Consider the following 23,986-nt stretch of genomic DNA (forward strand, 5'->3'; position numbering starts at 1 on the left):
ATAAGACTCATCTTGTCAATTAACACAGTTTAACCATGGCCTTTTAATTCAAAGAAAAAATATTAGGCATAGAAATGGAAAATTGGCTGATTACTAGTTAGCAATTTAGCACATTGGGGCCCATTATGTTCTTGATCAAGTTGATGAAATGAAATGGTGGTGATATCTGAGGGTCTATCTAAATGATTCAGTATAGGATGGTGCATGAAGGATGATGCAGTACACCATGCTAGTCGACGAAGAGAATAGGAATAGGTGCCTATTTGGATTTTAGTTGGGTATAATAAATTATAAAAATAATTGATTAAGTGGTAGATTTTAATCATAATTGATTATGTTATAATGTAATCTGTTTGGATATTATTTTTTAAAATTGATTTTAATAGAATTGAAGATATTTGGATAATTTAATTAGAATCAATTTTATTTATATAAATTACTATGTAATTTAATTTTTAAATACCAAACATTAATTTTTTAAGTATACAAAATTTAAATTTTATTAAGAAAAAAAAGTTAAGAGAAGAGAGCTTGGTTTTATTTTTATTTAATGTTGTGCCTTTTTTATAATTTTTTTAGGTATTTTTTTGTAATTTTTTTTAATATTTTTGATAAACTTTTGGCAAAAAACTGATTGAAAGAGCTTATTAAAAAACGCGTGTCTTACCTCATAATCAATTTTGAACCTTTTTTTGACTGTTTGGGTAAATTGACTCAAAAAATCAATTTTAGGGTAAAAAATCGATTACATCGCTTATCCAAACACACACTAGATAGATATCTTGCGGGATTTGAGTCCATTGACGACCATATTTATCTCGCATGCTGTGGTTGAGTGTCGACCCTATAAACGCCTTCTCTCCTTTTTCCCTGGGATATTAAAAAAAATAAGAAGAAGAAGAAGAAGACCTACGTATAGGTCTTTCTTCCTCTTTCTTTCTATACTCATCATTTCTTAAAAATCTCTCGTTTTTTTCCCCCCTGGGTTTGTGAATTAGTTATTAGAGATTGCCAAGGCTTCGGGTGAGTTTGCTTGTTTTTTCAATTCACTATTGTGGGCTGCTTTGTGTATTGGTAGTACAAGCTGCTTGGCTTAGGTTTGGGGGTTTGGCTCTGGTGATGAATCGTCTATGTCGTTCTTCGAAATTTGGGTTTGGTGTCCAGAGGCACGGAGTATTTCTTGGGATGGTTTGCTTATTTTATGAATTCACTTCCTTGATGTTTAGATTATTGTTCAATTTATCTTTCGTTTATTTTAGGTGGAATTTTTGTCAATGCTATAAATTTTGTATCCGATGCTCATTCCACTTATTGAAACCGTTATTTATCGCTTTGAAATTAGAACTGAGGCTAGAAAGCAGGTACAGTTATGTGCCTCTTCTATATGTAATTCCTTTCAAGGATTGTTGGTTCAAGGTTGTTATTTATGTACTTTGACCCGTTTAGGGCATGATAGAAATTAGACAATAATTAATCACTAAAATGTTGTTAAAGAATCATTAGTGAGGGTCCTGCTGTATCTAAGAAGATATGTTACTTATCTTAGAGTTTTTTATTTCCTTTTTACTTTTGTTGGTTTATGGTGCTGAAAATTGCCATTTAGTTATCTGAATGCATTATGATATTTGAACTCGAGTGTGTTACTTGCTGGCTAACACATCCCATTAACAAATCACTGCAGCCAGCCACTCAGAAATCATGTCTAGGCTTTTAGCTCAGTCAATTAATGTCCCTGGTTTGGTGGCTGGGCAAAGGAATGGTCAGCATAAGGGATCTGGAAAATTGAGAAGATCAGTGAAAATGATGTGTGCTTTAAGGTCATCTGGATTAAGAATGGCAGGTTTCTCAGGACTACGGGCTGTTAATCCTTTGGACACAATGTTGAGACCTCAACAAGATTTTTATTCTAAGGTGTCAATTGCAACTTCTTCTAGAAGAGCGAGGGCCAGTAGATGTGTACCTAAAGCCATGTTTGAGCGTTTCACAGAGAAAGCAATCAAAGTAATTATGCTTGCTCAGGAGGAGGCAAGGCGTCTTGGTCACAATTTTGTTGGAACAGAGCAGATTCTATTGGGTCTTATTGGTGAAGGGACTGGTATTGCTGCTAAGGTTCTGAAGTCTATGGGGATCAACCTTAAAGATGCACGTGTGGAAGTGGAGAAGATAATTGGAAGGGGCAGTGGATTTGTTGCTGTTGAAATTCCATTTACACCTCGAGCAAAGCGCGTGTTGGAACTCTCATTGGAAGAAGCACGACAACTTGGTAATTTGTTTATACCACCTTCTATTTTCTATACGATCAGATTACTAAGTTTATAATATCTTCACCAGTTTTCCTTTCTTCTGCTCGTCTTCCTATTCTGTACCAGTTTTTCAATGAATGGTTGTCCCCATAGGGTTCCAGCATTTGGATCATAATGGATCTTGTATGTAAAGTTATTTTGCATTCACTTGAGGAGGTCAGCTAAGTGACTATTATTAGATGATGGAATATCCTATTAGCGCATGCAAGATTGAAATGGAAAGAAACGATGAAGACAAAATCTATGAGTATCAGCACTAGAAAGCATCCAACTTCGAAGTTTAACCTTGTACATGGTTTAGGAACCCTTCATTTCAAAATTTTAAGTGAACTGTTTAAAGTGAATTGGAGCTTTGGTATTCTCAAGAGTGATCATGTTGATGATGAAGTTTTTATTAAGAATATCTGTACTTTTAGATTGCAGTAACATTCTATCTTTGATTTTTGAGAATTTCAGGACACAACTATATTGGATCCGAGCATTTGCTTTTGGGTCTCCTTCGAGAAGGTGAAGGTGTTGCAGCACGTGTTCTTGAAAACCTGGGTGCTGATCCAACTAATATTCGCACACAGGCTAGTTTTCTTCCTTTTTTTCTGTTGATATTTAAATGAACCCTTTAATGTTGACTTCCATGTTAATTATTGAACTTGAGTTTATGGGCACAGGTTATTCGCATGGTTGGTGAGAGTTCTGACAGTGTCACTGCTACTGTTGGCCCAGGAAGCAGTGGCAATAAAATGCCAACTTTGGAGGAATATGGTACCAATTTGACCAAGCTAGCTGAAGAGGTGATTGAAAGTTTGTGTTTTGTTGACTACTGATGACATATGATACTTCAATGTCTACATAGGCTTGTTATTTCTATTCTATTCTTCTATCCTTTGCAGGGAAAATTGGATCCTGTTGTTGGAAGACAGCAGCAAATTGAACGTGTCACTCAAATTTTAGGTCGTCGTACCAAAAACAATCCTTGTCTTATTGGAGAACCTGGTGTTGGGAAGACAGCTATTGCTGAGGGCCTTGCTCAGCGGATCGCAAATGTTGATGTACCTGAAACTATAGAGGGGAAGAAGGTTAGAAATACCTTCATCTATGTTTAAAATAGCATTCCCTGCTATCTTTATTTGCACTGTTGAATACAATCAACTTACTGACTTGACTGCCAACTTATTTGAAATATTGTCCCATTTCCTTTATTTTCCTGCATGAGTTTTCATGTTGGGAAATGAGGAATGTACTGCACCAAAAATCCAAGGTTGTTGAGCGTGCAATTGGGCCTATTGTCTTTTTATTATTTTTTAATTTTTTACAAGGACTGATTCTGATATAAAAATTTACTTGCGTATTGATAAAACTCTTTAACTTTTATGAAAGATTATGCTTCTCAATTGAATTTGGTATTTGATTTTCTGATTCGGACATGCCACCTCTAGATGTCTCTGTTGAATCAACAGAACTGCCAAGGCAATTTCTCTGTCCTTCTAATTTTGTCAATCTTGCTGCTATAAAGCATGAATTGTTGAATTTTGTCCTGGTTGCTTGATAATAATGATCTTCTGTCTAATTTTTTTTAACGAGTAATATTTTGTCGCCTTTCACATTATCTTATAATAGATTACTCTCTCCTGAATAATTTAGGTTATAACCCTTGATATGGGTCTACTTGTTGCTGGAACTAAATATCGTGGAGAGTTTGAGGAGAGATTAAAGAAACTAATGGAGGAAATCAAACAAAGTGATGAGATAATACTATTCATTGATGAAGTGCACACTCTAATTGGAGCTGGAGCAGCTGAAGGAGCAATTGATGCTGCAAATATATTAAAACCAGCTCTTGCAAGAGGTGAACTGCAGGTAATATTTATTCTTGGCTTTTACAGAATGAATATACTGTTAATTGTTTGGGAATGAACAGAGTTATTTTTTCTTTGTTTTTGGTTTGTGGTTTTCACTTTTGGGGTGACCATTTTTTACCAAAAAAAAAAATGTGCTCTGTGTGTGTGTGTGTTGTGCGATATTAATGCGCTTTGGAGTGAAACCATTATTGAACATATATGAAAGGTGGCTACAATTAGCTGCTGGCATGCAGTCAGAATTAATAATTAATAAAATAATCTCTTTGGTTCTATTTATGAGTCACATTCTAAAAGATTCATTTGGTCCCGTTTATAAGTTATGGTGCAGCTTGTTAGGTGATATTTAAAAAGTATTTTCAAAATTACCTTTCATGAGAAAGAAAAAGTAACATAACATCATTTTTTGAATTTGTTATATGATGGCATATTTGGAATTTTACATACTTTATTCCTTGTACTTTTTTTGTATTGATATTGATGAAGTTGGTAAAATTGACTTATAAAGAGGACAGGAGGAGTTATAGTAATAACTAATATCGAGGTTTGTAATATGAAATTCCAAACAGTTCTAATCTTAGAATGCCAAATGATTAAGTTAGACCAACTGTTAATGAAGTTCTTGGCAAGCCTTCCTTTAAATGACCATTAATAGTGGTTTAAGTATAGCTATTGCTGCTTATATTGGAACTATGCTAAATAAGTATTTGCTTGATGATTTTTACAGTGTATAGGAGCCACGACTTTGGATGAATACAGGAAACACATTGAAAAAGATCCAGCATTGGAGAGGCGATTCCAGCCAGTTAAAGTGCCAGAGCCTACAGTGGATGAGACAATACAAATTTTGAAAGGACTTAGAGAACGTTATGAGATTCATCACAAACTCCGGTACACTGATGAAGCTCTTGTAGCTGCAGCTCACCTGTCATACCAGTATATCAGGTTTGTTGCAATTTATTTTTTTTCTTTTTATTTTAATGATGGATGCCGACCCCACCTAGTGGGATAAAGGCTTATTGTTGTTGTTGTTGTATTTTAATGATGGATCATATATGGTTTTGCATGTTAGACTGGGATGAAGCTGGTGGTACAATTTTAATAGTTCTGTTTCCTTTTTAAAATTTCATCTCTAATGTAATTGTACAGTATCTTTAGATTAGTTAGGTGCTCCTTGAAGCTTGTTATTTTCTTCTTGTAGTGTGTTTTAACCAAATGATTCCTTGTTTCTAAATAATTATGTTCCCTGCAGTGATCGATTTCTCCCAGACAAAGCCATAGATTTAGTTGACGAGGCTGGATCCCGGGTTCGACTTCGGCATGCACAGGTATCATGTGTATTTTTTTACCTAAGCTAGCAGTTCTTCTATTGATTACTTTTGTGTTTCTTGAGCTGGGTTTATGTCATTCCAGTTACCTGAAGAAGCTAGAGAGTTGGACAAGGAGGTCAGGCAGATTGTGAAGGAGAAAGAAGAAGCTGTCCGCAACCAAGACTTTGAAAAGGTAAATGCCTTCTATTTTAAGACTCATCTTGTATGGTTTTGGTGCAGCTGATATTTCCAGGGAGACAGTGTTTAGCTTTGTTACAGAAGAGAATGATAGTTTTCTTTAAAATGTTGAAGTAATTTTTCTACTTTCACAATATTTAAGAATACAGTATCAACTTTTCCCTTGTTTTAATTTAGTGGATTTATCTCCTAGTAATTTGGAATCTTGTTTAATCAATAATTAATGGATTGGCACATGAATTTCTGATTAGGCGGGAGAGCTACGAGATAGAGAAATGGATCTCAAGGCACAAATCTCAGCACTTGTAGAGAAAGGCAAGGAGATGAGCAAGGCTGAGAGTGAGGCAGGAGATGAAGGTCCAGTTGTTACTGAAGTTGACATCCAACACATCGTCTCCTCTTGGACCGGTATTCCTGTTGAGAAAGTCTCAACGGATGAATCTGATCGCCTCCTTAAGATGGAAGAGACCCTACACAAGAGGGTCATTGGTCAGGATGAAGCAGTAAAAGCCATTAGTCGGGCTATACGCCGAGCCCGGGTTGGGTTGAAGAACCCTAATCGTCCAATTGCCAGCTTCATATTTTCTGGCCCAACTGGTGTGGGGAAGTCTGAGTTGGCAAAAGCATTGGCTGCATACTACTTTGGTTCTGAAGAAGCCATGATTCGACTTGACATGAGTGAATTTATGGAAAGGCACACTGTCTCCAAGCTCATCGGTTCACCTCCTGGATATGTTGGTTACACTGAAGGTGGTCAGCTGACTGAGGCAGTTCGGCGTCGGCCCTATACTGTCATCCTCTTTGATGAAATTGAGAAAGCTCATCCCGATGTATTCAACATGATGCTTCAAATTCTTGAAGACGGAAGGCTAACAGACAGTAAGGGTAGAACTGTGGACTTCAAGAACACGCTTCTTATAATGACTTCAAATGTAGGGAGCAGTGTGATTGAGAAAGGTGGCCGTCGAATAGGATTTGACCTTGACTATGATGAGAAGGACAGCAGCTACAACCGTATCAAAAGTTTGGTGACCGAGGAATTGAAACAATACTTTCGGCCAGAGTTTTTGAATAGGTTAGATGAAATGATTGTTTTCAGGCAGCTCACAAAGCTGGAGGTGAAGGATATTGCTGATATAATGCTGAAGGAAGTCTTTGACAGATTAAAAGCCAAAGATATTGAACTTCAAGTCACAGAAAGATTTAGGGATAGAGTGGTGGAGGAAGGTTATAATCCCAGTTATGGAGCCAGGCCTTTAAGAAGAGCCATAATGCGACTCTTGGAGGACAGCATGGCGGAGAAGATGCTTGCTAGAGAGATCAAAGAGGGTGACTCTGTTATAGTGGACGTTGATTCTGACGGGAATGTGATCGTGCTGAACGGAAGCAGCGGTACCCCAGAGACCTTGCCGGAGGCTATCCCTGTATAAACTTGGGGATCTTAATGGGTTTCCTTTGTAGAGATGATGTGTATGTTTATTTCTCATTTAAACTAGTCATGGTCAGTCTGTTTTACTTGTTAATGGACAAAATGTTTTCATCATTGCTGGGTGTCTAAGGCGTGGTTGCTTATGGCCAAGCAGACGAAGAAGTGAACAGAAACAAGGCAGTGTTTGTCATCGCTGGGGATGTTTTGAGCTTACAGATACGTTGACGATGGTGTAAAATTATCCCAGCTTTACATTATGGATATGGTGTAGTCTCGTGAGTTGATATGGCAAAAATACTTGTAAACACAAATGTACTTGTATGACAAGGAAAATTCTCTCGACAGAGATCGTATCTAATAAAGTAAGTGGAAACAACGCTGTATTGTAAGACTTGGCTATGATTTCTAGTTTGCTTTCGCAGGCCCTTGTTTAGTGTGTTGAGTTTGAGATGCATGCACGGCTTCCATCGATGGATGACAAGACTTCTATTGTATTGATTGGACCATTTACATTAGATTGGACCCTTTTGTTTCTAGGATTAGAGTTAAATATCTATTGAAAATTGAGTATCAATATCGGTATATAAATATATTAGTATGTCGAACAAAGTTTATTATGCTCCCTTCAATTTTAAATGTAAAAACTAGTTGACGAGTTTGCTATGGTCTCAAATTACTACCCCCTAAATTTACAATTTTCTCTCAAACTATCCCATTGATTGCATTTTGTACATATCAAAAAGGAGTTTTATCAATAAGAATAGTGTCCAATGTAAATAATCAATCGTGATATTGCAGGAAAACTAACATTTTTCATAAAAGACTAACTTGATTATCTTAATAACATTAGTAATCCAGCTCATATATCTAAGACTTCGACAAGAGAGCATCATTCGCTAGTGATGAATTATGTTTTATTTCTGTGTAACATAAAGGGAAAAATTATATATAAATTTTGTGGAGCTGACTTATTTACAAAAAGTCCTACAAAATTCAAAAACCATAGCAAGGTCCCTTAAAATCTCAATGTAATTTTAAATTACATTACAAAAATAATAATATTTCTATTAAACATACATTATATCAATACTTCATTAATAATTTATAACTATAATTTTAACTTTTTACAACTATAATTTTATATATCCAATGATTAAATAATCATGTGTGACTAATAAAATTTAACATTAATTGTTTACTACTTTATCAATAATTTATAAATACAACTTTAACTTTTTACAACTGTAAATTCATATATTCAATAATTAAACTAATCAGTTTAATTATTAAATATATAAAGTTATAATTGTAAAATATTGAACTTATAATTATAAATTACTAATAAAATAGTTATAAATTGTTTAACTGATATAATGTATATATATTTAATAAGGATATTATTGTCTTTTTATTTAAATTTTAAATTACACTCAGATCTCAAAAGATCTAATTGTAATTTTTAAATTTTGCAAAATTTATTTATAAATAAGTGAGCTCTACTAGACTTATATGAAATTTTTCCTGAAAAAATGTCTAATTAACTATAAATCTAATACTTAGAGATTATTTGATAGTAAAATAATATAGTTTGAAAATAGGGAGAAAAAAAAAGATACTTCAACAAATAGAAATATATTCTTGAATGGAAAAATAATAAAAATTTATAAATACTTTTTTATCATCATGATAAAAATATAATACACATAAGCATTTTATTTCATTTTTTATTGCAAACATATTTCAGTGACTAAAGAACCTCTAAGAAAAAATAGTAACAATTAAATTGGCAAACATCAAACAAAAGTTTCCTATATATATTACTATACAGTAACAAAATTATTCCGAGTGGAAATATCGAAAATCAAAAGAACCCAAAACAAGCACAAACCAGGCAGCATACATGGCTTCATTATATATACCATATGTTACATGTTTTATGAACATGCACACGCTACCCGTGACGTATGTGTTAACATCATATTTTGAGCTTCCATAACTACTTTCCATCCCCTATCTACTTACATCCGAGAGAGTGGGAAAAACAAATCAAATTTGTAAGAAGAAATGAACAAATCAAATGAATTTGCAATTTGCACTCACCCATCCAGTGTTGAACTAGGCAGGCTGCCTCTGCGTGGGGCTGACACTCCCGCCACGACTAATTTTCAAAGCTGTTAAAGCCTTCTGGATCTCCATTGTCATGGCACTGTCCACACTCCCTGATGATAGCTTTTTATGGGATTTCTGCAGATGCAGCTTAAGCGAGCTGCTGCTTAGTCCTGCATTTTTTCCACATATTGGACAAACTTTCATCATTGGTTTCCTTTGCTGCCACTCCATGGAAACCTTTCCATGCAGTTTCTCATCCAGTTCCTGTAAGATCTTTGCAAAGCCATCGTTCGGTTGTGCTCGACGATGAACTCGTTTCAGTGTGTTCCATGCTTCTACCAAGGTGAACTTCCTGCGACACGGTTCACAAAAGCATATGGTTGCCAATGTCTTAGATACCTTTTTAGCGACTCTTAACTATGGAAGAAGATAAAATTTTTGCTTGCCACATGCTCAATTATAATTAAGATATTTTTATGGCATCTAACAAGTCAATTAATATTATAATTCCATCTACCTAGTGAAATAAAATAAGATAAAAAGAAAAAAAGGTAGATTGGTTATTGATGTATATTAGTAGTATCATTTTCTACTGTACATATGATTACACGATTTTTTCCCTTGTATATTTACTTACTTCCTGAGCATTAAGTAAGCAAGGACCAACGTGACGCTTCTGCTTCTCCCTTCAAAGCAATGAACTAAAATTCTCTGGCCTTTCTGTTCAACACGATCTATAAAATCACAGGCTTCTTCAAATATGCTGCTGATGTTAGAATCTACATCGTCACAAACCTGTTCCAATGAAAAAAGATAATAAAATTAACATGAATGCCCGAATCTGACAGTAACAGTAGAGATGGTATCCTATCTAACACTAAAGCATATCATGCACGTGCATAAGAACAAGTGTATAGCATAACATAAAGCAGCGCACAGATCATCCCAAGCACAAAGAACATGTTGAAGCTCGCCCCTAGTAGTAGTAGATAATCTGACTTTCCATAGTCAGCTCAGTATTCGACTCTAATATTATTATCATAAAGAAAATGTAATGCCATTCCGAAAACCACAAAGAGATAGGAATTGACAGACTCAAGGGTTCAAAGAACAAAAAGAAATAAACAAACACCCTCAAGCTTTCAAGGGGCCAGAGACTCTCCACAAACAGCTAATTCTTCCTTGCCCCACCTCACAGACCCTTGCAATAAATCCCTTCTAACAAATTCTGTCTCTCTGTGCCAGCTCAACCCCTCCCCACTAGGTATTATCCACACTACTCCCTTTCTTGGCTCTTCTGAATAGGGGTATTGACCTCCCCAAATGATTTCACTTCCATCGGCCCAAATGTCTTATTTCTACTTCCTTTGGTTTAAGGTCTTCAAAACCATATGTTCATTTGGGTTCATCACTAAGGCATCTTGCTGTGTCACAATTCTCCATCAGCCGAAACAGATCAAATTTTTCAGAACTGAGGTAAAGCTACGGAAAGGAAGCCATTAAAAATTGCAAAAATTCCATCAAGAATTGCATTTCAATCTGAACCTTGCCATTCCCCAAGCCTGCCATCTGAATCCCATATCTAGAAAAGGTTGTAGAGTAAGTATATCATGGAATCATTGAAAAATCCCAAGAAGCAAGTATACAATAGGTGGCTAAAAAGTCTAAGGCTCCCACGCAAAATTAATTTCATCCATACCATGAGGTTGAATGTACGAGGAAACCTTGTTCTCAACACCAGGCAGGGGTAAAGACAAGACAAAACTAAACTCTGGCAAACAATTCAGTAAAATAGTTGGAAAAAACGAAATAAAATTTGACTTACATAGAAATTTTTGTACTCAAATAGATCAGGAAACTGAGAATCTGACTGTCCAATTTCATTGGTGCACAAACACAGAATATGCGTGATTCCCAAGTGTTGCAGTGTATATACAGATCTTGCAGCCAGTGCTCCACCAATGAATAGACTATTTGTAACAGCAGATGGCTTCTCTGTATTTGCAGCCTCGGAGATTAATGTAATCCTTTCAAGAATGTGCTCAAGCCTGACCTGAAATTTAGAAGGTATATCCTTTGTGAATATGCACTTTCTATACAATTAGAAAGAGTCTTCGATGTTTTAATCTTGCAAAGGATTAAAGTTGACGATACCTTCAGTTCATATGCATCAACAACACTGTTATTGTCGCTGCACTCAAAAAATCCGGTATTGAAATTGTTGTCCTGGCATAACTTGATGGCATCACTTTTAAGTGTTTCATTCCACTGTTCTAATTCTTTGTTAGATTCAGCATCGACCTGGATTCATGGTAAAAAAGAAAAAAGCATATACAATAAAAAATGCTGTTACACGGCAAAGGTAAAACAATTTCAAAATGTTTCACAAATCTTATTTGCCAATCACAGTGAGGGGGTGTTTGGCGTTACTTAAAAAAAAATATTTAGAAAAGCATTCATTTTCAGATTTAGAAGGGTGATAGATTTATAAACCTGCTCTGAGTAATAGCAGAAGCTTTTGTTTTTTGGTTTCTTTCATTCCGAGGAGGTGCTTCTCCTTTGTAGAATAAAAGTATAAGACAGGAGCAGAAAATTATTTTTTAAGAGAAACATTCTCACTTAAAATTAATATCCGACATATTTAGCCCTTAAATATATTTCAGTTGCAGTATCAGCTTCTTTTATTTAATTAAAATGTTTCATATATTTATACTGATTTTTAAAATTTCAATCAAATAAAAATGTGTTTAGAATTAAATATAATGAAATATTCAAGTGGCTCACTACAGTCAATTTTTTGTGCTAGTAGACTTCAATAATCTAGTCTTGTTTTAAACGATAGAGCAATATGCCATAGATTGTTTACTTAAGATCTATCCAAGAAGTCAAATAGAAAAGGTGCACCAAAATAACAATTTAGATTACTCTACCAGCTGGACCAAAACCATCAAACCAGTAAATAAGGTTATATTTCTTATGAGACTAACCTTTGCATATTTATGGAAGTCGCGTAGCTTTGCCGTCAAGCGAAGACTACTACGAAGTGAATCTCCACTTCCTTTATAAGACTTTCCATGCCAACCTTCCCTCAACATAGGAGAAGCAGCATCGGAGTGTTCTTTATTCCCTAACCATGATGCCCTTGGAGCAGTTCTTTGTAATTCTGAATCACCATAATCTGGATGGTTTTCAGTTACAGTCCTATCCTTGTTTGCTGGAGATGGACAGTTACCATCTCCAGCAGTTAGTGAAGGTGAATCAGGAACCATCGAATCCTCTTTGTCAGATTCCCCTGGTGATATTTTGTTTACGATGTTCATAAATGACCGTAATAAGGTATCAAGCTTTTGGTGTAGAGTAAGTTGGAAAATATGAAATCCCTGCAGATCTCTAAGAGCAGCGCGGAAACCACTACGGAACTCATGAACTACTGATGCTGTCTCACTTGCATGTACATCAGTGGTTGTATTAATTTCTTCTAGTGAAGGAGAACCTAATTTTCCTCCAGTGACATCATGTAACAGGTTAGAGCAAAACCCAGAACTATTGATTAGTAGCTCAACCAACTTAGGATAATTAGCCTGATCATCTGCACGTTTTCCAGCAGGGGGCCGGCGAGGGACACCAGAATCAATAGCCACAATGTCAGTACATTGTGGTTCACTAGATGTTTGACTTTCAAGGCTCATGTCACTACAACTTGGTGATTCTGAGATATCAGAGGTATCAGAGGCCTGGGAAAACAATCCAGAATTATTAGAACTCATTCTGATACCTACTGAAGTTGATCTTCTTTCTTTTCGAAGTGCCCTTGTCACCCTTGGTCTATATTGATTCATTGCAGAATCTAAGGCCTTTTCTAGTGAGTTAGTGGTTGCAGACATCATCTTTTCAGCCAACAACAAATTTGCAGAATTCCCACGCCATCTAAGCTGACGGCAGGGGAGCCTATCTTCATTTCTGATGACAAGGTCTAGCAACAATACCCTGCCAAGGGCTGCTGCTGTTCTTTCAGCAGATTCCCGAGACTCAAATGCACTTGAACTTTCTAGTAAAGGTGACCCATGTATATAACTGCAAGATGTTGAATATTTTCTTTAACCAATCAAAAATAATGTCATAAAAAATACAAACGAAAAAAGTAAAGAAAGAAAGAAAGTCATGTACATGAGAAGCAAGGAATATAGTGTTGATTGTCCTTCCCAGGAAATGGCCACAATGGAATTGGTTTAATTTACAAGCACACAATGTCAGCACAAAAAAGCCGTCACAATGATATTGACTCATTTCATAACATGCCAAATTACCAACTTTCTTTTACACCTTCCCACAAACCAAAGAACACTCAATTGTCTTCCATTTAAACATGCACATCTCCTCCATGCCAAAAACACCTGGCAAGACATAGTATTTTGCTACCAGTTTTGTGACTTCTAATTGAAAACGCGGGGAAGTTGGTCCTACTTATATGAAAAACTAACAAAACTAATAACTCATGTAAAACTTCATAAAGGCCTGCCTTGTCCAAAGATGAGAGCTCATAATTCAATTCAAATAAACCCAATCATAATTCTCCAAGAATCATTCCTTGATCTTCCTAAAAAAGTTAGAAACCTAAAAGAAACTATTTATCACCCTGAAGGAACAGACACTATTATACAGATTATTCAAGCAATGCCTAAATTAAAACAATATTCCACTCAGCCATCTTATGAAACTTTATCGCATTAAACCCATGTTATGAGCATACCTCATAAAAAAGAGGCACCGACTAAGCTCAAGTGCTTCCAAAAGTTCTAAACAAGTCATTTCACCAACTTCATCTCCTTCAGCAAATGCTCTATTTCTAGCTTTTTCCGCAGCTTCCTTTATTTGGAGCCACTCTGGACTGGTATTGTGAATAACTCTACCCTGCATTTTCCCAGTAATAGAAGAAAATGAATTTGGTAGAACTACAGCCTGATAACCAAGCTTGCAGATGTGACAGTTGTTGTCAATCAAAGAAAAGGCACAACCTGAGGAGTTTGGACTCCCAACCACTTGGCAAATTCATATCCAAGGCGCTCAGATTGTGTTGCCATTCTTGATGATGATATTTTTATTACAGCAGCTTCCTCCTTCGGAGAAGTATCATCACTCCCAAGGCAATTAAAAAAGGCAAAGAAGACAACTCCCCCAGAATTTACGGTTACCTATGTGCAAACAACTGAGCAGAAATTGAGGGAAAAAGATAATAAAATAAATAGTTTATACTCAATCTTTCTTTTTAAAAAAACTTTATTACAAACAGAAATGATTAATGATTAATATAATGTGTATACAAGGAAAAGTACCCACATACATAAGAAATTCCGTTGACAAGCTGATAGAAATTAAAGAGACAGGTGCTGATGCCTTAGTGTGTTTATGTGCATGACAATTGATGGAACGGAACAGAAATTTACTTCCTTGCTTGGAAGTTTCAAAAATAAAGGACGGGAATGAAAAATGAGGCAATATTTTCCATCCCTTGTTCCTTCATAATATTTATTTTTATTCCCTACCAGATTAGGAGCAAAGGGAGGTATGAATTTGAATTATTGGGAAAAAAAATTATCATTTAAGTTCTAATACCAAATTTATCATCTTTTATCTATCGCACATTCAAAATTTCACTCCAAATATGTTGCATTCTTGAAGTAATTTTCTCTTTGAGCAGGTAAATTCCACCACAGTTCTGCTGACATACTTAATTATGAATATAGAAATATCACCTACAGGTTTAAATTTTCATATGAAGTTAGTTCTCATTCCTTCTCTGATTTTGGAACTCTTGGGGTTTCACCGCCTCTTCTGTTCAGCTTGCAGATATACTGGTATATTATCAGAAAAAGTGAAGATCGAAGAAAACCTTAGAAAAGGGAACATAAAATTGAATTGTGTGGACTTATAGCTCAAGTAATTTCATGCATCTTGTTCTGCTAGTAATACCACTACACACATCTTAGTATATTAGTGTAAAAGCATTATTATTGTAATTGGATATCCATGATAATTGTTCTGTCCTTCACATTTAGTAAAAAATAAAGGGAATCTTCATCTGCTTCTTTATTATACTTCAAAACGGAGAGAAGGTAAATTCCTTCTATTCTGTTTCTTTCCATTCGATTCTGTTATTTATGAATATTCAAAAAGAAACCAAAGCACCAGGACAACGTATAAGGGACAGGAGCTAAACTATCAAGAAAATTCCAATGTTCAATGAACTATAAATCCTAAGTTCCTTACATGTACTGACATGCTTAAAATCAGATCGGTCACCTATAACTGTCTCTCAGGATAAGGTAAAAAAAATGATAGGAGCAAGTTACAGAGCCAGTGTACATATTCACTCCTCAACCTGGAGAGACTTTGCATAAAACATTAAGTGTTGTATAAAATATATTTTTGCCTGTACGCAAGCATAGAAGATACAAACCTCAAGAGCTTTGTTCATTTCATCCTCAGAATGTTCGGTGCTGCTGCTGTGTTCAGTGTGATGCAGTGAAGAGATCCTCTCCCAAGAAAAAGAGCTAGATTCAATGTCCAACATAGCAGCATTGCCAAGCCTTTCCCACAAACTAAGTTCTGTTGTTTGCACAGGAGGTGAATCGCATTTTGGATCATCCATTGATCCTTCTGCACTGGAAACCAAAGGAAAAAAAAAAAATCACCATTCGCAGAATAAACAATGTCAGTTCTGATTTCTGCAGTGAAATTAAACAAAAGGATAAATTCCCTTTTATACTCCCACAAACTAAGGTTTTGATGCGTTAAACCCACTTATGCAAGTATAATATATACTAGTTGGTTCTTCTATTAAGAAAAAGGAAATATTGCAATTATTAACTGATTCTGAATCATGGATTAGGCATTTCTGATTACGGGTGTTAGACAAAATGAAAGAACAAAGAGAACTCCTAATGTACAAGCTACTCGTGATATGCGCCTTAACATCCACTTTACAAGGCAAATCCTTTGGCATCCAATAAATGCATTGTACATGTGAGACAGGTTTACTCGATGACAGTAATTTAAGATGGGCAAAATCTGGCAGAATTTGGGCAGAAAATAACTAAAATGGAAAAGAATGAATGGGAAGAGTAACCTAGAAGGCATAGCATCGGGAAGCCTCGTAAGGCGGTGCGGGAAGCCGGATGAACGATTTCTGGCAGTGCGTTTACGAACCGATTCGAGCCATTGCGTAAACCTAAACGCAGGCCCTGCCGCTATATCTCCCAACATATACAAGACCTGCATGCATTGCAGATTCCCAAAGAAAATGTAAATCATGAAGTTTCAAACAGTGAAAACATCTATCAATCTTTGAAATTGCGGCAAACCCCAATAACCGATGAAATGGGAAAATCAGAAGTCAGTGGAGTGAGTGAGTAAGAAGCAGACCCGGGAAGTAGCAGTGAGAGGCAATGGGGCCTCAGGCTCGTCAGATCCAAGTTCCGATACCCTATCTTCGCCTTTGCCCTGCAATCCCCACATGAAATTATAAACACAACGAATCATGCCACAGCAAGTCAGTGCAGTGGGATCGAAACATTAGATCAACTCCAAGATCACACACTGTACATAAAAAGATCTAAAATAATGGCATGTAAAAGATAGCACGATGGGTGTCATCATTCATATTCGTGAAATTAAAAATGGGGAAAAGGGGGCAGAGAAGGACCTGGAGTGTAAGAGGGTTGATGATTGCAGGGTCGTGACTTTGCCGTTTTGCCATATGGAAATGAGAAAAGAAAAACGGAAAAAGAGCGGGTTTTTGTGAGAATTTGAAGTCAAAATCGCACGGAGTGGCAGCCAAAGTAGTTTGCTTTTTTCAAGGGATTTGAGAGGAATTTCAGGGCTTATATATGCTTTTGGTTTTGGAGCCAAAAAAACAAAAAGCGAAAAAACGAAAGGGAGGCCAATGCTAACTCCTTTCACTGTCAACTTTAGCAGAGCATGGCAGTGGTGGAGGCAACGGCGTAATGGTGGTGGGTCAGTGTCAGTCCGGATTTTGGAAAACGAGGATCTGCTTTCAGCAAATCAGTCCGCTGTCTGTCACGACCACAGGTCCCTCACTCCCTTGCTTGTACTACCCATGCGTACGCCAATTAAATAGGAAATTAAATATTCCCTCTAATTTCTATTATATTATTTCATTTTTATTTAAAATATATTCCCTTAATTTAAAAATATAAAATATTTTTTAAAAAAAATTAAATATTTAAAAATAAAAAATATTTTTTAAAAAATTAAATGTTAAAAAATGTAGGATATTTTTAATCTTTTAAAATATAATTATTATTTTTTAAAAAAATGTTCTTACTGATGAATGATTTTATATTTATTGTAGAGTATTTAATGAAAGTAAATATAAAAAGATAGAGTTAGTTTAAAAGTAGATAACTATTTTATTAAAGAATAAGATTCAATCAAAAATACCTTATATTTTTTAACGAAAAGAGTTAATACTTTTTAAAAATATTTTGCAGATCAATAATATTTTTATTCTCATATATTTATCTCTATGTGTGTTTATATTTAATTTTAATTTATGATAAGTGAAAACAATGTCATAAATTTACAAACATAAGAATTTAAATTTATAAATACATGAGATAAAAGTAAAAATTTTATTTTACAAATATAAAATTACTTATATATGGATTAAGATTGATTGAACAAAATAATTATATTTTGCATTGGAGGGTGTTTGCATTTTCAACTACCTTCATTAAATCAAGAAATAACGTTTAATTTATTAAATATATTTTAAAATAATTTTTCTAACTTTATCTTCATTAAAAATAATATATATAATATATGATGAACCATAAAATTAAATTTATATTGGATAACATTAAACAATGATAATACATTATTTTCCATGTGCCTTATATTAAAAATAAAAAACCTTATAATAGATATTATATAATAGAAAATGGAGGGAGTATTTAAATTCAATAGGAGCATGTTTATATGAAATACTCATTAATCTAAAATATAAGATATTTTTTATTAATTAATATTAATCTAAAATATAATGTACTTTATAGAAATAATCAATAACATTATTTTTTTTTTTCACGAATGTCCTTGTTAATTGTATTGTAGAGAAAGATTATATAAGGAAAAAATAAAGATAATTAAAATATAGTATTAGTTTTAGTTAGGAGGTAATCTTAAATTTTATTGATAACTAGAGATAACTTTTTATTCCCTCCGTTTAAAAATGTAAAATATTTTTTGAGAAGTTTGATGTTAAAAAATGTAAGGAATTTTTAGTCTTTTAAGGTGTAATTATTATCTTTTTTAAAAAGTGTTCCTCTTAATAATAATTTTATATTTATTGTAAAATATTTAATAGGTGAATATAGAAAGATAAGATTAATTTAAAAGTAGGCAATTGCTTTATTGAGGGATGAGATTCGATTAAAAATATCTTATATTATATTTTTTAATGGAGGGAGTACCACTTAATAATGTAAATAATTTATATCTACTTTTCTTAATTTATTTTAAATAATTAAAAGTGTCTTATACTTTATATAGGAAAATATAGGTACAGGAGATGATATCTCATTTAAAAATATAAAGTATTTTTTTAAAAGTTATATATTCAAAAATATAAAATATTTTTAATATTTTAAAATGTAACAATGATATATTTTTTAAAATGTCCATAATAAATAAATTATTTTATATTTACTTATCCTATTGAATAAAAATAAATAAATTTAATATTAATTTAAAAAGAATTAATTACTCTATTGAAAAGTGAAATTTAATTAAAAATGTAAACGATCAATAAATACTAAATGTAACCTCACAACCCCCCCTTTTTTTTGTTGTCTTTCTTTGCTACAAGTGGCTACTGCTAACTAAAGTTGGTAATTCGAGTGAGTGGAGCTTATTCAAGTTGGGCTCAAATTAGGTCGGGCTTATTTAGATCAAGCTTAAAAAATCCTATCCCTTAAAAAAAGCTCATAGAACCAAGCTCAGCCCTAATTTCTCAGACTTCGAGCTTATTCAAGCTAGTCTAAATATACAAAACTTTAAAAAAAATTGTCTTTTTTTAAATGATTTCAATTTTCAATTTAAAAATTTTATTTTTTTTAAACAATATAAACACAACAATGCATTCTAAAATAGTAAAATACATGTGATAAATCATAAAAATTACATCAATATTGCTAACAAAATTTGAAAAGTTAATTGCTTAATTTAACAACAAAGTAATGTTGCCAACATTATAAAGCTTGCAAAGGAGGAGTGAAGATATAGTAGCTTCTGTTGAACATATGCAGAGGACCAGCTAATTTTAGAGGAAAGAAATCACAGGTAATGACAAGCCTAGGGGTTTATTAATTAAAAGCATTTGAAGGAAACATTAAAGTTTGGAAACTAACAACATATTAGGCAGTGAAGGCCTGAACCTTGAAGGGAGAGTCTTGATTCATGGGTCACATTCCCTCTATTTCCAATCGTAATGGTGGAAAGTCATCCAAATTAAAGTAGCTATTTAAAATCTTATGTTATTTTCTTAGTAAAATTATAAAACGTTTGTATAAGAGCGACAAGCATTGCTGGATTATGGGTTCATACGTGATTCTTTCTTGAGTCTTCATTTAAATTTTCAAAAGGACAAAAACAAAATAACAAATGAGTGATTCATTCTTGAGTCTTTACTCAAATTCAATATTAATTTTGAGCTTTCTTCAAAAGATAATCACGCATTTATACTACAAAATATTTGTGCAAATAGCTAGTTGATTGAAATAAGAATTAATCAAAACACACGGAGTAACTTGCAATAACAACTTCAGCTCATCCAACTCAACATTAAAAATTAAGATCAGAAAGTTGGGAGACCAAAACCAAAAACCTTGGTATGTTAATATTAATCTTTCTTAAAGTTTAATCCCTCAAAACAACTACAGGTGACTTCCAAAAAAAAAAAAGCATTTCTCAAATTTCAATTGTAGATGGAATGAAGAAACTACCAGTAATCAACTAGCTTGTGATGTTTAGGTGTCGCCTGTCCCTCCATCCTCCAATACAAAATATTGCATATGCGTCAACTGCATACCTAATTGAAATAGAATTACAGTCAATCAAGATAGCATCAGCTAGATAAAAGTGACTAAATATATATATATATATATATATAAATCAGCCAGAAAACAAAATCGTACAATCTAACTTACTTGCCATGAGAATGAGAGTCTGAGAGTTTAGAGATATATTTGTTATTTGTTATTTCTTCAAGTTTAGAGATGCAAAATCAAACTTGGGAGAGAAGAATGAGAGTTTAAGAGGCGACAGCACAAAGCTTGCAAATGGAGCTTCGGAGATCAAAGCTTTGCTGCTTCAGTTTGAAATTTAGACAGGAAGTGGAGAGTGTTGCAGCCGTCAAGAGAATGAGAAGTAAGGAAGAGAAGGGAGAGATTGAGAATTAATAGAGATCGACTAAGGCTAGGGCAGCCTGGAAGAACTAAAGAAGTTGGACGAAAATGGAAGAACTGAATGGCGAGCGAGCTGCGCAACGGGCCACGACATGTGAGCTAAGCGACCAGAGGGGAAGGGTTTTGGCCAGCGAGGCAAAGCAAGAGAGTAGAGTCAGCGTCTTAGAGGCATCTCGCGCTGTCTCTCCCTCTGTCTCTCTCTCGATCGCGACTGTGTGCGTGTCGTGACTTCATGACTGGTGTGAAAATCACCATTTTTTATTTTTTTTTTTAAATTGAATACGGGTAATTAATTTTTTTTTTTTCAAGTTTGGCTCAAATTATAACTCTACTGCTGACGGCACATATCAACTTCTTTTTATTTAAAAGAATAATAAAAAAATGTTTTCTTTAGCCGAAAAAAGTACTGTAAAATAATATTGTTGTATCTACTTTTTATCATTTAATAATAAAAATAAGTTATATATACTTTTCTTAATTTTTTTTAAAATAATTAAAAGTGTCTAGAAAAATTATAGGTGATGATACTTTAATTTAAAAATATAAAGTATTTTTAGCGTTTTAAAATATAATTATTATATTTTTAAAAGTACTCATAATAAATAAATTATTTTATATTCACTTACTTTATTAAATAAAAATAAACATAAAAATTTAATATTAATTTAAAAATAATTAATTATTTTATTAGAAAAATAAAATTTAATTAAAAATGTAGACAAGTAACAAATACTAATTGTAATCTCGCAACTGCTTTTTTTTTGGGGGGGGGGGGTTGGTTCTTTCTATGCCGCTAGTGGGAAGTGGCCACTACCAACGGTACATGTCAACTTTTTTTTTATTTAAAATAATAATAATAAATGTTTTTTAAGTCAAGAAAAGTACTGTGAAATAATGTTGTCACATAAATTACATGACACTTCCCTTCTTTTATTTTAAACTTTTTTTTAACTTGACCCTTTACACCTATACACACGACACACATCAGTATTCAGTTCAAATTCAAGGCCTTTTCTAAGATAGAAAGGTGGTGTTACTGTTACCATTAGTAGTCTAGAACAAATTCTTCCTTTATTTTCAGCAATGAACAAACATTTAAAAAAACTTAGAAGAAAATAAAAAGTCATCTCTCAAACACTACTTTACTGGCCAAACATGCTGGTGCCTGGTGCTGCAAGTTTTGCAAGGTCATACGGCCAATAAAAAATGAAAAAACAGTCAATAAGAAATGTTCAAGTGTACGGTAGAAAGCATGAATACAAAACGCTGGCTTAAGGAGTATCCCTGGGACCGGGCTTAAGGAATACAAAACGCTGCTTTTTTTCTTTAATACAAATAAACACACAAACTCCCTCTTATTTATGTGAATTAATTGAGAAGTTTAGAACAGAAAAAAACTGATTAAATAAAGCCAAAATGGAAATAACTTTAATAGAACTGTTCATAACTTAGATTTGGGTTACTTTTGATTCTCTCTCTTTTTTATACAAATATATATTATTTATATGCCAAATTAGGTAGGATTACATTAATGGCAAAGTTCTCCAACAAGTATTTAACACATCTACATGTTTAGGAATCGAACTCAAGACCACTTATTAAGCTAACACAATCTCTTATCACTTGAGTTATGTATTGTTTAATTGTTCTTACTTATCTCTAATTTAGATGGTAATTCCTCCATTTTAACTCCGACAATACACATACACAACTCCATTCAAGAAATGGAGAATTATCATTCACATTTATTTGGATGATAACTTCTTCATTTTTTAATTTGTCGTTCAAGTTCTAGTTCACAAATTAAGAAATATAGTTAAAAGTGGTAATATTCTTTTTAATCTTTCTAAAACCATGCATTTAATTTACTAATTAAAAAACTATCAGAAAACTATGTTCACGCTCTTTGAATCCAAATGCTGTAAATCATTGAGAAAGAAATATAATGAGATTGAGGGTATTGACAAGACTATACTTGTTACTAAGAAGGCCAGACTCGAGTGTCTTCATAATCTCGGTTCTTTTAATTGCTCTACACTTTTATGGTCTCTTTTTCGCAAAACATGATGTTATTCTTCCGTGCAAAAATTATTGTTGCTCTCAATTCCACTGCAAACCTCAGTTAGCTATTGGTCACCTTGGTCTCTTCAATACAATCAGCCTCAAATGATGGGTATGCATGATGAAGTAGTATTATACATATACAAGATCAGCATTCAGCTGAGCTCTTTCAGCAAAGAGTGACTTCATTCAACATGTCATATCCTACTGAGAAGAGGCGCTTCAATCCTTTCTATGAGTTTGAATTTTGCAGCATGTTTCTGCATCAATGGAGGGTTTCGTGATCCTCGCTGGGAAGCTTTACATGCTAACGGAAACACTGTTTTCATCTCCACTCACTCTTATATCCAAGAATTCCGAGAGCATTATCCAAGCCTAAAAGTGTCTTATCCTCCGGATCTATCTCAGGCTCTGCTTATTCATAGCCGTGAGAATGATACTTACATGCGTATCACTGCCTTGGAGGGAGATGAAGCCCTTGACTGGTCTGGAGCGTTAATAGATAAACTTCTAATTTTTATATTTAAATAAAATTTTTTAAATTTACATTACATTTTTTCTAATAATTAATGAGTTTAAATATAGGTAATATTGAAAAAAATTATATATCAATATCACACCAAGTGTTTTATATTAATGACAAAAAAATTCTTCTAAAATGTGCCCTATAATAAGAACCAGATGGAAGTATTGTACTACATTCATCCCAATTTATAAGATAATTTTTTAAAAAATTACATGTATTAATAAAACTCATTAAATACAATTTACAACCTTGTTTTTTCAAAACAAGAATATAAATTTCTAAAAACGTTTTTCATTTAAACTACATTTGTAAAAGAATACTAAAGAAAGATAATAAATGGCAAAAGATAATATTAAAAAAGTATAATTAATAAAATGTTATTTTTATTAAATTGTCTTATATTTTGACACCAAATATTCATTAAAAGTATCTTATAAAGAAGTATGGAGAGAAAAATATTATTGTTTCTAAATCTCAGTTCCTTTCATCCACTACCTCTCTCCCTTCCTTCTCACTAGTTGGAGATCCTGACATCTTTTTTTCACCCTAATCACAATTCCCTTCCTCCCTCTTTTTCTTCTTCTCTCTATTGACATGAAAGGGTACAGAGAGTTGGGGGGGCTAAGGCCTTACTCACCTTCAACGTGGGTTTGCCCCTGTTCAGATCCCTTATTTAAGGATCAATCCATAAGCATTACAAACATGTTTTTTACA

The 23,986-nt window shown here is 33.7% G+C and overlaps 2 protein-coding genes across 3 annotated transcripts; one reads left to right on the forward strand and one right to left on the reverse strand.

Moving 5' to 3' along the window:
* The first annotated feature begins 822 nt into the window (after positions 1 to 822).
* On the forward strand, positions 823 to 7,482 carry LOC129308603 (chaperone protein ClpC, chloroplastic). The gene is made up of 10 exons (XM_054949830.1): positions 823 to 1,023; positions 1,682 to 2,263; positions 2,760 to 2,875; positions 2,969 to 3,091; positions 3,191 to 3,376; positions 3,942 to 4,157; positions 4,884 to 5,101; positions 5,409 to 5,484; positions 5,570 to 5,659; positions 5,916 to 7,482. Exons 2-10 carry the CDS (start codon positions 1,699 to 1,701, stop codon positions 7,092 to 7,094), a joined length of 2,769 nt encoding a protein of 922 aa, XP_054805805.1. The 5' UTR covers positions 823 to 1,023; positions 1,682 to 1,698; the 3' UTR covers positions 7,095 to 7,482.
* Positions 7,483 to 8,961: 1,479 nt separating this feature from the next.
* Positions 8,962 to 17,279, reverse strand: LOC129309992 (dual specificity protein phosphatase PHS1). Of its 2 annotated transcripts, XM_054951798.1 has the most exons (11): positions 16,905 to 17,279; positions 16,625 to 16,702; positions 16,329 to 16,474; positions 15,660 to 15,864; positions 14,218 to 14,394; positions 13,953 to 14,113; positions 12,190 to 13,276; positions 11,357 to 11,503; positions 11,028 to 11,255; positions 9,840 to 9,997; positions 8,962 to 9,554 (listed from the first exon to the last, which is right to left on the reverse strand). In XM_054951798.1, exons 1-11 carry the CDS (start codon positions 16,956 to 16,958, stop codon positions 9,209 to 9,211), a joined length of 2,787 nt encoding a protein of 928 aa, XP_054807773.1. In that variant the 5' UTR covers positions 16,959 to 17,279; the 3' UTR covers positions 8,962 to 9,208. The 2 variants fall into 2 exon arrangements, with proteins under 2 accessions (XP_054807773.1, XP_054807774.1); XM_054951799.1 differs by lacking the exons at positions 16,625 to 16,702; positions 16,905 to 17,279 and having other exon boundaries at positions 15,660 to 15,859; positions 16,329 to 16,469.
* Between the last annotated feature and the right edge of the window lie 6,707 nt (positions 17,280 to 23,986).

Source organism: Prosopis cineraria, unplaced genomic scaffold (assembly GCF_029017545.1).
Source record: "Prosopis cineraria cultivar Desert tree isolate PC_DT_omini unplaced genomic scaffold, ASM2901754v1 PC4, whole genome shotgun sequence".
In the NCBI taxonomy this organism is placed as follows: Eukaryota; Viridiplantae; Streptophyta; class Magnoliopsida; order Fabales; family Fabaceae; genus Prosopis; species Prosopis cineraria.

Coding starts and splice junctions, on each gene's coding strand:
- LOC129309992 (XM_054951798.1), bottom strand. CDS start 16,958: ATGGCAAAACGGCAAAGTCACGACCCTGCAATCATCAACCCTCTTACA. Junction 16,475..16,624: donor CTCTCACTGCTACTTCCCGG/GTCTGCTTCTTA, acceptor CAATGCATGCAG/GTCTTGTATATGTTGGGAGA. Junction 9,555..9,839: donor GCTTACTTAATGCTCAGGAA/GTAAGTAAATAT, acceptor ACCGTGTCGCAG/GAAGTTCACCTTGGTAGAAG.
- LOC129308603 (XM_054949830.1), top strand. CDS start 1,699: ATGTCTAGGCTTTTAGCTCAGTCAATTAATGTCCCTGGTTTGGTGGCT. Junction 4,158..4,883: donor TTGCAAGAGGTGAACTGCAG/GTAATATTTATT, acceptor TGATTTTTACAG/TGTATAGGAGCCACGACTTT. Junction 5,485..5,569: donor TTCGACTTCGGCATGCACAG/GTATCATGTGTA, acceptor ATGTCATTCCAG/TTACCTGAAGAAGCTAGAGA.